This window comes from Solanum pennellii, chromosome 3, assembly GCF_001406875.1.
Source record: "Solanum pennellii chromosome 3, SPENNV200".
NCBI classification, from domain to species: domain Eukaryota; kingdom Viridiplantae; phylum Streptophyta; class Magnoliopsida; order Solanales; family Solanaceae; genus Solanum; species Solanum pennellii.
Genome location: NC_028639.1, coordinates 27,748,032 through 27,761,757, shown reverse-complemented (window position 1 = coordinate 27,761,757; position 13,726 = coordinate 27,748,032). Strand labels below are relative to the sequence as shown.

Sequence of the window (13,726 nt, the reverse complement as noted above, 5' to 3'; positions counted from 1 at the left end):
ATTCTCAAGTATAAAATTTATTCTAAATAAACTATTTTTGTTATTTTTAAAAAAAATTTGATCATTATTTTAGTTAAATGAATTTAATGAATTAAATTGGTCTATTATTAAAAAAGAGTTTAATAACATGTCATGCCAACTAGGAGAGAGTGGGTCTTTTGAAGTGTCAAGTATATTTAAAGGAAAATAATGATAGATAAGTGATATTTTTGTCCTAAATAAAACATAAATGATATTTTAATGTAATTCCTTTAACTTGGTGACCATTTAGGGAATTGACTCTTCAAAAAACTGATATAAATGGAAGCAAAGATAAGTAAAGCTCTGTCACAAAACCAAATTGAAAGATGTGGACTAACACATTTGCTGAAAACTATAAAGGATTAAATCATTGAGCAAAAATGAAAATATTTTAGTGTTTCACTTGGGATAAACAAAAATAAATGCCCCGTAAGGGTTTAAACACGTATTTTGAGTGTTTTGCGAGAAATGACCGAAATGCTCCTTGGTCGGCAAGCTAGCAAGATACATGAGAGGTGCTTGTCAAGCCGCTTATTTTTTATTTTAGTTTTTATATATATATATATATTTTATATATAGAAGAGACAGATTTCAACATGTATGCTTGGAGGTAAAACTTTTTGTTAGATCAGGACATTCTGGTCATTTCAATTTGTTGCCATACTTTCATCCTATTACGTGGTTGTGTGGCTAGAAGATTTATTGTGTGTGGCATCAATGGGTGCTTCCAATCAGATATCTCTCATCTATAATCACTATTGAAGAGGAAAACAATGGTATTTTGCCTTCATAACTTTTCCTCTTCAAGCTTCTCTAAATACTGTCGCAATTTTGCGGTAATTCTTTGTTGTCTCTAGTCTTCCTCTTCAATTATTTTTCATTCCTTAGGTTTTGTCCTTTATATGTTTTGTCCTTGATTTTCTTATGAGCTTTAAGAAAAACAATTAGGTCTTCCTCTTCAATTATTTTAGATTCATTCCTTAGGTTTTCTCCTTTATATGTTTTCTCCTTGATTTTCTTATGAGCTTTAAGAAAAACAATTGGATTGATGAAGTTTGAAAGTTAAATCACAGGTTTCTCTTTCCCTAAAATTCTCTGATTATTGCTTATATGTTCCTCTTTGTTTCAATCTTGTTCACTCTTTGTTCCAATGGCCATGTTATTGTTATGCTTTACTCATCAAGTACGACTAAGAAATGCCTACTACCTGTTTTAGTAAAATGCATGAATAGACTCTTTGATTTAATTTTGAAATGCCTATAATGTATTCGTTTCCTTTCGTGATTTTACTTTTGAAATTTCTTGCTAGAAATGCCTAATCAAGCTTATTGCTTGTCTTTACAGTTATATGTTGATGATTCTATTATTTTGCTAGATAATATATCAAATTCTAAAGGTTGAGAGACCACAATTTAACAGAACAAAAGAAAAACATAAAAGGCCTAACTTTTTCATTTGCTTTCTCAATGAGAGAAATCAGATCAAAACTTGATTAATAGGTTTCAATGGATGTTTTCCATTCTAATGGAGTTTGATAGGCTTCGTATGCTTGGAGCTAAATCTTTTTGTTAGATCAGGACATTCTGGTCATTTCAATTTGTTGCCATACTTTCATCCTATTTCCATCTTATTTTACGTGGTTGTGTGGCTAGAAGATTATTGTGTGTGGCATCAATGAGTGCTTCCAACCAGATATCTCTCATCTATAATCACTTTTGAAGAGGAAAACAATGGTATTTTGCCTCCATAACTTTTCCTCTTCAAGCTTCTCCAAATACTATCGCAATTTTGCGGTAATTCTTTGTTGTCTCTAGTCTTCCTCTTCAATTATTTTTCATTCCTTAGGTTTTCTCCTTTATATGTTTTGTCCTTGATTTTCTTATGAGCTTTAAGAAAAACAATTGGGTCTTCCTCTTCAATTATTTTAGATTCATTCCTTAGGTTTTCTCCTTTATATGTTTTCTCCTTGATTTTCTGATGAGCTTTAAGAAAAACAATTGGGTCGATGAAGTTTGAAAGTTAAATCACAATGTGGTTTTTCTTTCCCTAAAATTCTCTGATTATTGCTTATATGTTCCACTTTGTTTCAATCTTGTTCACTCTGTGTTCCAATGGCCATGTTATTGTTATGCTTTACTCATCAAGTACGACTAAGAAACGCCTATTACCTGTTTTAGTAAAATGTATGAATAGACTCTTTGATTTAGTTTTGAAATGCCTATAATGTATTCGTTTTCTTTCATGATTTTACTTTTGAAATTTCTTGCTAGAAATGCCTAATCAAGCTTATTGCTTGTCTTTACAGTTATATGTTGATGATTCTATTATTTCGCTATTTAGATAATATATCAAATTCTAAAGGTCGAGAGACGACAATTTAACAGAACAAAATAAAAAAATAAAAGGCCTAACTTTTTCATTTGCTTTCTCAATGAGAGAAATCAGATCAAAACTTGACTAATAGGTTTCAATGGATGTTTTCCATTCTAATGGAGTTTGATAGGCTTCACGTGTAAAGTATGGTTGGGCAAATTGTTGATTTTAGCATTAGATAGGTTGTTGGATGTATTTTGCTTATTTCCGAGATGTTTGTCCTTAACAAGGATAATGAATGATGAAATTTATGTTTAAGACATCATTTAGGGATGTTTTTGAACAACACTCTCTTTGCATATTGGGTCAATGTAATAACCTATGTGTAAAACTCGTGTTAAGGAAATATTTATTGTTAATATAAACAAAGCCACTCGTGTTATTTGAGAATCCAAGCTACTATAAATTCATCAATTCGACTTTAATATTTTCCATCTTTTCGATAAGTGAGGAATAACAAGAGGGAACAGTTCTAAACTTTGACCCGTTGATGGTTCTTAAGAACGTGTCTGCCAAAGAAAATACACATATTTGTAAATGTGATTGATTTTAAGTTCATTTGTTAAGGATAGATTGTAATATCTTCTCGATAAAGAAACTTACTGTCATTTGAACTATAGAACTAGTTATTGGTCTTTCTTTTCTTATGTTCTTCTCATTGAATATCTCTTGACAATCAACATGTCAGCAATCGTTGAAATAATAGACTACGACAAGTCAATTCTCCGTTTCAGTTGATAATTTTACTCCTCATGAAGAATGCAGTTATCAATTTTCTTTTAGTAGAATTTTCTATGTTTAAGGATAATATTTCAATTATACTTTGCTTTAGCACTAATAGTTCAACTTTAAGCGTTGTAAATTTTACTGGAACATTCTATGTTTTTTCCCTCTCTTATTTACTAATTTTGTCACCAATGCCTGGACGTGATTAATCGTCACGGTTTTGCATTTTCTATTGTTTTGTTGTTGGGTTGTCCAACTTAATAAAATGGTAATTTGAATAAGGGATAATGCACAAGTACCCCCTCAACCTATGCCCGAAATCTCAGAAACACACTTATACTATATTAAGGTCCTATTACCCCCCTAAACTTATTTTATTAATAATTTTCTATCCTTTTTCGGCCTACGTGGCACTATCTTGTGAGGCCAATGCTGGTTGACTTTTTCTTTCAAGCTAGTGCCATGTAGGCCGAAAAGGAGTAGAAAATTACTTATAAAATAAGTTCAGGGGGATTATAGGACCTTAGTATAATATGTGTCTCTGGAATTTCGACATACGTTAAAGGGGTACTTGAATAAATATATCATGCTAAAAGAAGTGCAGTATTTTGGTCCATTGAAAAACCTTATATAATTTCTTTATCTTTCTCTTCTATGCTTTCTTTGATCTTGTCCTTGAATTTTCAATATGTATTTGGTCCCATTATATGATGGCTTTCTTATATTTTATTTCTAACATCAAATTTTATCTTTGCTTTTTTTATTTTTAATATGCATTAACTCATTAAATATTTTATATATTTATTTGTATTCATATAATGTCCTTGATGTTTTAAATTTCAGGTTATATCGTGGTTCGACTTGCATAACTGAAATGAAAAAATAGACACAATGAAACAACTCTCTGATGGTCGGATTGGATTAGGTCTTATCAAATTTTTCATATCATTCTATATCATCTTTTGTCAAAAATGTCTCATCAATAAATTATTATACTAAAGATGTTCTCATCCTAAAAATAATGTCTAGAAAGGAGCAAAATTTACTACGTGTTATAAAATTGTGTGTTGGTTTTATGTTAAAGTACACATCTCAAAATAATTTCTAGAAAGGAGCAATATTTAATACACTTGAATGTACGTGTTATAAAATTGTGTGTTATGATTTATGTTAAATTACAACGTAGCTATGGAATAGAGCATACTGTAAATAGTTTTTAAAATTATGATTATTTGTAAGTAACAATTGTTATTTAGGATTCAAGTTATCTTAAAGTGAATGAAATTTCTTTCTATAATAGAGGATAACCAGGTCAAATTATATATCATATTGGGCATGTTCTCCGCATGGGCAATACTTATCTAGTATATAAAAGAATATAGTTTTATGGCAGTAGTATATTACTAATGATAAGGATGGCCTATACGACCTTTCTTATTTTCTTTACACTTAGATAATTATTTTGTTAATAATATATTTTATGTATTGCAACGCCATATACCTCGGAAGATATGTTTGTAAAAGTTTCTACATTATATGTATATGTATTAGTATTCCTTAATTTGCACTTTGTTAATGTATTGTGATTTTGATTGAGAGTAAGATGGATTCAAGTTTCATTATATTAAAAGAATGATGGATTCATGTCCAATCTCACCAAGGGGGTAAGACATCATATTTGAATTTAGGTGCATAATGATGCGAAGATGTTGAATTTAAGTCTCATCGATTTATATATGGCATGACAAGCCTTTATATGGATAATTCATTGGGTTTGAATCTCAATGTTCCATATTGATAATATAATAATGACTAATGCAAAATAATATCTTTTGGATGAAATTAGTCATGAAATATGTCCCGTTGAGATAGATACATTCCCTTAAAGTGAATGTGGCAGTAGTGCAGAATATGTCTGATAAAAGATAAGTTATTGAATAATGCACATGAATGTGAAATGAGATAGTAAGTTATCTTAATTTGATATACTTAGATGAGTGTGTTTCATTCATGAAGAACAAGAATTTTTGCTAAATACTAAAAATACAGATCCATTTTCTGAAGTAAGTGAGGTGTAGCCCGCCATGCTAGGCGTGGAAAAGATCGTGATCTTTGGTCTTGGACTTTGTATCACAAAGAATGTCTCCTGGCAGATATGTTGTCATAGAAAATTTCCTCATTTCATCTTCTGGCTTGTATTGGACAAGAATTGGTGCAATTAAAGCATATTCAATAGTAAATCAGAAGTTTATTAATTTCAATACTCAGATCGTGTAAAACATCTTGGGTCTATAATGATGAGAAAAATTATAGAAAATTCGAATACACATTCATTAAAGAACTTAAGTATTCTTTTAAATTGTGGATTTTATTGTATTGTTTGTTATCAAGGCAAGTTAATTTTAAGTCCATCATCAGTGAAAACTAAGATTGAATCCCCTACATTCTAGGAATGTATACACGGGGATACTTGTCGACCTATTCAACAATTTAGTGGGTTGTTTAGATACTTCATGGTCCTAATAAATATTTCTTATAGATGGTCTCATGTGTGCCTATTGTAATCTCGAAACTTAGGATTGCGATTGCCACAAATAATATGATTACTGGCACAGTTTTCTGAAAATCATGTTAAATCCATTCGCCTTGGCTACAATTTAGAGTTTTCAGCCCCATCATTTAATGATTAATTCATATCAATTGAGATTGAATAAATTCAATATTGAAGTGAATGTGATAGTTAAAACTAAATCTTATCAATACAGATATACAATTTATCATGATGAAATTACAACCACCTTCAGAAGAGATAGAGTAAATGAGAAGAAACAGATATGAAATTTGTACATATAACAGTAAATTAGAAATTTACTATAACAAAAGGTACATGTCACAATAAACTTGGAGTTACTGATGCTAATAATTTTATTAGTTAACATGAATGATTTGTTGAACATGTGCATACTGAATAATAGACATATATTTAAGAATTAAAAGTTCTTCAAGAATTTTTTATGTTGCTTATTCTTGATTGGATCAACTAATGTTGGGACTAAATTCCTAAATTTTGAAAAGTATTAAAGATAAATATGATCCTATTAACTTATCATGTGATATAATAAGTAAATGCATCTATTAGATTACCATAATTGCTTTTGTTGTCAATCCGCAGTTTAAAATTTGCAAATAATTTGTATAAAAATTGAGTCAAGAGCACAACTTTCAGAACATGTAGTCAAGACAATTCATCTTAATAATACTGATGAATATTCAAATTGATATGACATTAAATTCTTTAGATAAATAGTGAATCATTGCTTATAAGAACAAAGTTTCATGATTTGAAATATAATGTATTGCATACCAAAGTAATTGAATGGACAAGACCAATAATTGTGATCAATATGTCTCAATTAATTTATGATCAGGGACCAAATATTTTTTATCTGATATTTGTGATGTGTAGTATATAATTAATGAATATACATGATGTACAAAGATGGATTCACCAAAATAGGTTGAGATATATGTTTTTTTGTCTTTATAAGGGGAGATAAGAAGTAACACAAATGTTGCAAATGGTCCTATTGAATGTCCATAAATAATAAAGTCTATGACATGCATGAAGCATGATAGACTGATCGGTTCTAAATACAATGATTTTTGAAAAGAGAAGGAACAAATAGTCAAAATAATCATACTAAGGAGATAATGTGCTCTTAAAGAGTCTATAACATAATGCTTCATGAAATCTCATGAGAGGGGTATGTACTTGAAAATAACTAAGTGATGAGATCTCAATAGTTATATCGTATTGTAAATCGATACAATGTGACATCTCGTTGAAAATATATTTGATACAATAGCACGCAATATTGTAAAAAAGTACGATGATGTGAATTCTATGTCTATAAAAGTATGTTGGTATAGAAATAATTATCAAGTAAAAGTGAAATGATGCTTCTTGATAAGAGCATAACTTATTTGACTTGAAATCTAGACACTGAAGTATCATACATTTAGTGTTGAATGTTGTCACTTGAAAAATTGATATAAAAATATCAGATTGACTCAAACTACATGAATATATGTAAGTTTTATAATCCTCACATGGTTTAAATCAATCAATAATCTTTTGTATTATTATAGAAGTTAATAACTTGAATTAAAACTCTTGAAGAGTTTTCCAAAGGCAATAAATTATTTTCTTAAAGAAGTTGAAGTGAGGAACTTGCTGAATTTTTTTTATCCTAAAGGATGATTCATAAAAGGAGAAAGAAGAAAGCACATTTCATCAAAGATTTTCTACACACATGACCTCTCAAGAATGATGATCTTAACATGCAACAGATTTGTCCAAGTAATGATATGAGTGATCTATTCATCAAGTTTCTACCAACTATAACTTTTGAGAAAATGGTGTATAAGCTTGGAATGTGAAGATTCAAGTCTTTGGATTGATATAATTTGGGGGAGTTAATAGGCGATGTACTCTATTTCCCTGATCTCACAAGATTTCATCCCACTAGATTTTTCTTGTAAAGTTTAATGAGGCATCCATAATGCGTGTTATTAGATATATATACTCTTTTTCTTTCACTAGAATCTTTTTCCATTATGTTTTATTTAATAAGATTTTAACGGCACATAAATCTATCAAATAGACATTCAATGAGAGTGTTATAAACATATTTCCCCTTAAATTCGTTCATTGTAAATTAGATCTGTGAATTCCTAAATATCTCTCAAGAGAAATTATAAGTCTCCCTCTTCTCCCTACTTTCTTCTCATTATTTTATATAGTTTCATAACAAAATATAGTGTAAATCATTTTGATTGATTTTATTTTAATTGAAAAGAAATTTTAATTTGAGCTTCTTACGTAAATATACAATCCGCCAACTAAATGACCATAGGTATACGTAATGTATCGATATTGTATAAATAGTGTATATACATCATTATATGAGTTCCTATTTATATATTGTAGGAGTTTATCTACTTCAACAAACTGAATTATTTTCCAATTCCGAGGGCTCAAATCTCGTATGAACAATCTCAAATCTTATATATGAGTTACTTATCTTTTGATATATTATTCATTCGAAATGATTCACATTTGCAGCAGATCAAATTAAGAAGTAAAGCTTCAAAAGCTCTTGAAATTTGAATGGATAGATATGACCTCAAAACAATTCAAATTTAAGATATTTGCGTTACCATTACGTTAAATATTAATATTGGGGACACTGGACAAGAACAATAAATGGATTTTGTTTTGCTACAAGTATTTATTAAAGTCATAGGATGAAAATTAGCAGAGTTTGACTGTATAAAACAGAGGAGGAAGTGGAAAAAAGAAGGCTCAAGTCATCAGCGGCCCCTTAAAGTTGTCCGCATAAATCACTTAGACACTTCAACTAATACTAGTACCAATTGAACACTTTTACCTATATAATAATCGTTTCTATTAGACATTTTTTGATAATCAACAAAAAATGTGAAGAGTGTGTGATACACTTGCGGTGACGTGGCAATATGACTAATTAAAAAATAACATTTGGCATTGGGCCCAAAAATTATAAAAAAACACACATTTAATATCTAATTTTTTAAAAAAGAAAAAGAAAAATGAAAATGTCAACCTATTCTACCCCACCTTACCCCACCCGACCCCAACCCCCTTTCATCTTCATCTTCTTCCCCAAAACACATTCTTTCTCAAATTACAAAATCTTATTCTTTTCAAATAACTTCAAGATTAATTTTTTTTCATACTAAGAGTGAAGAAGAAAGAAAATTTTGTTGGCGGTTATTCAATTCTACATCGATGACAAAATGAAATTGATAACTCCAAAATTATTTCTTTCAAATTTTTTTATATCATTTTTGATAAATTTAATGACAACATATGAATTTGAGTAAAAATCTTTGTTCGAAAATTGTGATAAATAAATATCGGCTAACTATTTTTTATCTTCTTCATACTTGTTCCTTATATTTATGAGATTTGAAATAAATCATACGAAGACTTTCTTTCAAATCCGAATCTTTATAGTTGATTTTCATTTATCTTCATATTTGGAAGATATAAATTTTTTGTATATAAAAAAAGAAAAAAAATAGTGTTGGAGCTAAAATGAAGAAAGTTTTGTAAATTAAATTATGAAGAAGATGATAGATAGAGAGTGGGGTGTTTTCTTTTTTGAAAAAAAGTGTAAATAAAGAAGAAAATATATTTTAAGTTAATTATAATGCCAAGTGTCAATAAAAGAAGAAAAAATGTAAAAAAAATAATAAAAAAGACACTATTTTAAGTCTTTTCACGCGCTTCACAGAAGTGCAATACACATTTTTTTTCCATATCAGCATTTTGTGTCTAATAGGTACATGTTTTGAACAATTTAGGTGTTCAATAGGTACAAATCTCAGTTGAGATGTCTAAGTGAATTATGCGGACAACTTTGAGGGACGGTATATGACTTAAGCCAAAAAAGAAAGAACAATGAATAATACATGGATGGCTATAGTAAGTAATAAAGCAAGCATTAGAGAGTTAAAAGAGCGGTGAGTGCAGTGCTACTTGGCCCATTTTCAGTGTATTGGATGTTTTTAATAGATTTAAATATCAACATAGTTCAAATATGAGTAATTCTAACCGAAAAATCACAGAAAAGTGAAATCCTCTACCTAAGTAGCAAAATTTTATTTGCAGCAGTCAAATCCTCTTATGTCAAAGGTGTATTCACCAGAAAAATTAGGAACATACATCAGACATTCTTTTTACTGTTCTTGCCTCTGTATGTACCAAACAAAGGTGTCAACGTTCGACTAAGAGGGTGTTTGGATTGACTTTAGATAGGTTCAACTTAAAAGCTACTCTTTTGTTTAAGTCAATCGAGATCAACCCTCCATAAAAAAAATGAAAAATTAAAGGAAAGGGGTAATAGAAATGGTTCCTATTTTTTGCTCTTATTTAACAAACAAATAAAAATGTGGTACATGTTGAAGACAAGTATCTGCACTCTTCTGCAGATGAATCTGCACACCCCCTAATTAGGGACATGACATGGAAAAATGGGGGCTGGCTATATACTACAATTCACAAGCAGGCTACAAATACAAATCTGAACCTAATACGAGACACCCAAATACACCTTACTATCAAGTGCAAGTTTTAAAATTACAATTGGGCTAAACCATATCCTATCCAAAACACATGCAGCAGCTAACACGACGGGGGTTGAAGTTGCTTCAACCGTCTTACTACTTGCTTCATTGTAGGTCTAGTAGAAAGAGAGTCAACCGTGCAGACCACAGCCAAGTGTAGGACCTCAACCAAATCATCATGTGGACCTGAATCCCATAGACCAGCAGTAAAGAACTCCTTAGCACGGCCCTGCCGTAAAAGCATGCATGCCCAAGCAACAATATTGAATCCATTTCCATAAGAAGAGAAAGACGGATCAAGTGCTTTCTTATCTGATATTAACTCAAGCAACACAACCCCATAACTGTAGACATCAGCCTTGTCCGAGACGCGGCAAGTCATGGCATATTCAGGAGCAACATATCCAAAAGTTCCCGCCACACCAGTAGTTGCATGGGTCTCTGAAGTTCCCAGTAATCTAGCCAAACCAAAATCAGATAAATATGCATTATACTCCTCATCCAATAAGATGTTGCTCGGCTTCACATCACGATGAAGCACACGTGGTACACACTGATCATGCAGGTAAGCAAGTGCACGGGCTACATCCAAAGCAATCTTGTGAAGAACCCTCCAGTCCACAGCCCTTGTTGACCTCTCCTGAATAAACTTTTCCAAATTACCACCTGGCAAATAGTTATAGATCAGAAACATTTCTGTTTCACTATTATGATATCCTATCAGAGTTACGAGGTTTGGATGTCGAAGCCTCCCCAGAGTTCTGATTTCTGCATCAAACTGTTGAATCCCCTGAAAACGTCCTACAGCAAGTCGCTTTACTGCCACTAGGAACCCTGGTGCAATCTCCGCTTTGTATGTTGCTCCAAAACCTCCACTGCCTATGCAATTGCTAGCATTGAAGCTCCCTGTGGCCCGCACTACATTTTCAAATGTCAAAGGAACTGGAACTTCTGTAAACACTGTAACTTCTTTCCTGGTAGATCCAGCAACTCTAGATCTTGGATTCCATTTTCTGGTGTAAAAGAACAGGACTATCAGAGCAAGAAGAACTGACACAATAGCTGCCGCAGATGTTATGGATGCAATCTCTATGGAGTTGAAACCACTGCTCCCTCCTTTCTGGGTTGAACCTGAAGGAGACGCAGCAGAATCTTGTGAGTCCCCTATTCTTCCCTGTTGATCTGTAGAAGGTGTTGATAGAGAAAATACATGGCACGATTGCAGAAAGGGGTTTCCCTGAACACTATTGCATTTCATCAAATCTTTGTTAAGAGGCAGTGGCCCAGACAGATTATTGAAAGAAACGTTAAATGCTGCCAGTGTGGTCACATTGGCCAAGCCTGAAGGTATTTTCCCTGATAAATTGTTGTTGTTCAGAAGAAGGGAAGTCAAATTCCTCAAATTTACCAGATTATTTGGAATTTCACCAGACAAAGAATTCGAAGAAAGTTCAAGCGTTTCTAAAGAGTGCAATTGGCCAAAACTTGAGGGGATTGAGCCAACCAGATTATTGCCAGCCAAAGAGAGATAACTGAGATCCTTTATCTGGCCAAGACTGCTAGGAATCTGACCTCGCAGGTGGTTCCAACTTAAATTGAGAGCAACTAATGAAACCAGACTCCCTAAACTCGGAGGGACTGTCCCACCAATTTGATTTTTGGATCCATCCAACAGCCTAAGAGACCCACAAATTGCACCAATATCCTCTGGGATTTGACCCGACAACGCATTATTGCTTACATTAACAATCATTCCTTTCATATCATGACATTTCTCGAACAAGTTACCAGCAAAAGGTCCAGTAAACCTGTTACTACCAGCAAGAAATGCGTATACAATTTGTTTGACTAACATTTCAGGTGCAATTAGCATGGAAGGCGGTAAATTTCCTGTGAAGTTGTTACCACCGAAATTATGAAATACTGCATGGTTACCATCACCTGCAAATAATGTAGTGTCTAGAACACTTCTACTGGTGAAATGTGCTAGATATGCAGATGATGTATCATAGGGCCCAAATGGATCTCCACCGCTGGAAACAACATGAGCACAACTGTAATTGGAAAACCTGGGAATTGAACCAGAGAGATAATTCCCACTCACATCGAACACAAACATGCAAGGAACTGGCAGTTTCTCAACCAGCTGTCCAGTCAGCCTATTTGAGCTCAAGTCAAGAAAATGCAACTTCTGGCAGCTACCCAATTCCTCAGAAATCACTCCAGTATAATAATTTTGAGCCAAATTCACGATCTCCAAATTGTCACAAGCACCCCAACTGCCAGGAAATTTTCCTGAAAGAGTTGACCTGGGAGCCCATATCATTCTCAAACTAGGAAGCCTGGTGATTTCTGATGGGATTGTGCCTTCAAAAAAGTTAAACTCATCAGTAGTATGAGCTGAATCAGACACATTTGGAAGAGGATCCCACAAACTTGACAGTACAAGAATGGATAGTTTCGAGCAGTTTCCCAGCTCAGATGGTAGTCGACCACTTAGGCTGTTCCTAGACAAATCAAGAATCTTGAGCTCAGTTAGTTGACCCAATTCAGCTGGAATAGCCTCTTCCAACAAATTTGAATATAAGACAAGTGACTGCAACCGTGTGCAGTTCCCTAAACTTTTTGGAATAACACCACCTAAGATATTACCTGCCATCTCTAGACTTTGAAGTTTCTCACAAGAACGCCCAATTTCACCAGGAATAGACCCGCTAAGCTGATTAAAAGACAGGTAGATTCCCCTCAGATCTCCAAATCCACCAATGAATGCTGGAATGGTCCCATTTACCCTATTTCCAGCAAGATTAAAGATTTGTAGAGCAAGGCAATTTGACAAGGAATTCGGTATGGCACCCACAATCTGATTAAAACCCAAGTTTAAAACCCTCAATTTCCTCAACCCCTTAAACTCCAATGGCAAAGACCCAGTAATCAAATTCCCTTGCAGATCCAAAACTTCAAGTTTGTCCATATCCCAAATTCCCAATGGAATATCACCACGCAATTCATTAAAAGGCAAGGATAAAACCCTTAGTTCAGTTAATTTTGATATTGCGAGAGGTACTTTACCAACAAGCTTGACACTATTATTAGCACAAACCCTTGTAATTCCAAAGCCATACAAAGGAAATTGAGCAATTTTAGCACAAGATAAAGAACCCAAATTACCTCCAGTTATGTTCAAAGCCACAACACGTGAATCGGAATCACAGGAGACACCAAACCATGAACAGTGATCATTATTTCTGGAGCTCCAGCTAGAAATCACTCCAGAGGAATCTGAAAGTGAGGCCTTTAACTCCAAGAGCGCTGATTTATCCGAATCCGAGGAAAGTGCATAGCCATGAACTAAGAAGAAAACACAAAGGATGAGAAAAACTTTCAAGGGTATGTCATGATAGTACCATTTGATGACAAAACAACAACGACCCAT

The 13,726-nt window shown here is 32.8% G+C and overlaps 1 protein-coding gene and 1 long non-coding RNA gene across 2 annotated transcripts; one reads left to right on the top strand and one right to left on the bottom strand.

Moving 5' to 3' along the window:
- Positions 1–609: 609 nt before the first annotated feature.
- Positions 610–4,271, top strand: LOC107012847. Its single transcript, XR_001456098.2, has 2 exons — positions 610–857; positions 3,964–4,271. It is a non-coding gene; the product is annotated as an uncharacterized LOC107012847 (long non-coding RNA).
- A 6,077-nt stretch (positions 4,272–10,348) lies between these two features.
- LOC107014790 (LRR receptor-like serine/threonine-protein kinase RPK2) lies at positions 10,349–13,726 on the bottom strand. Its single transcript, NM_001323435.1, has one exon. The coding sequence runs from the start codon at positions 13,724–13,726 to the stop codon at positions 10,349–10,351; it is 3,378 nt and encodes a 1,125-aa protein (NP_001310364.1).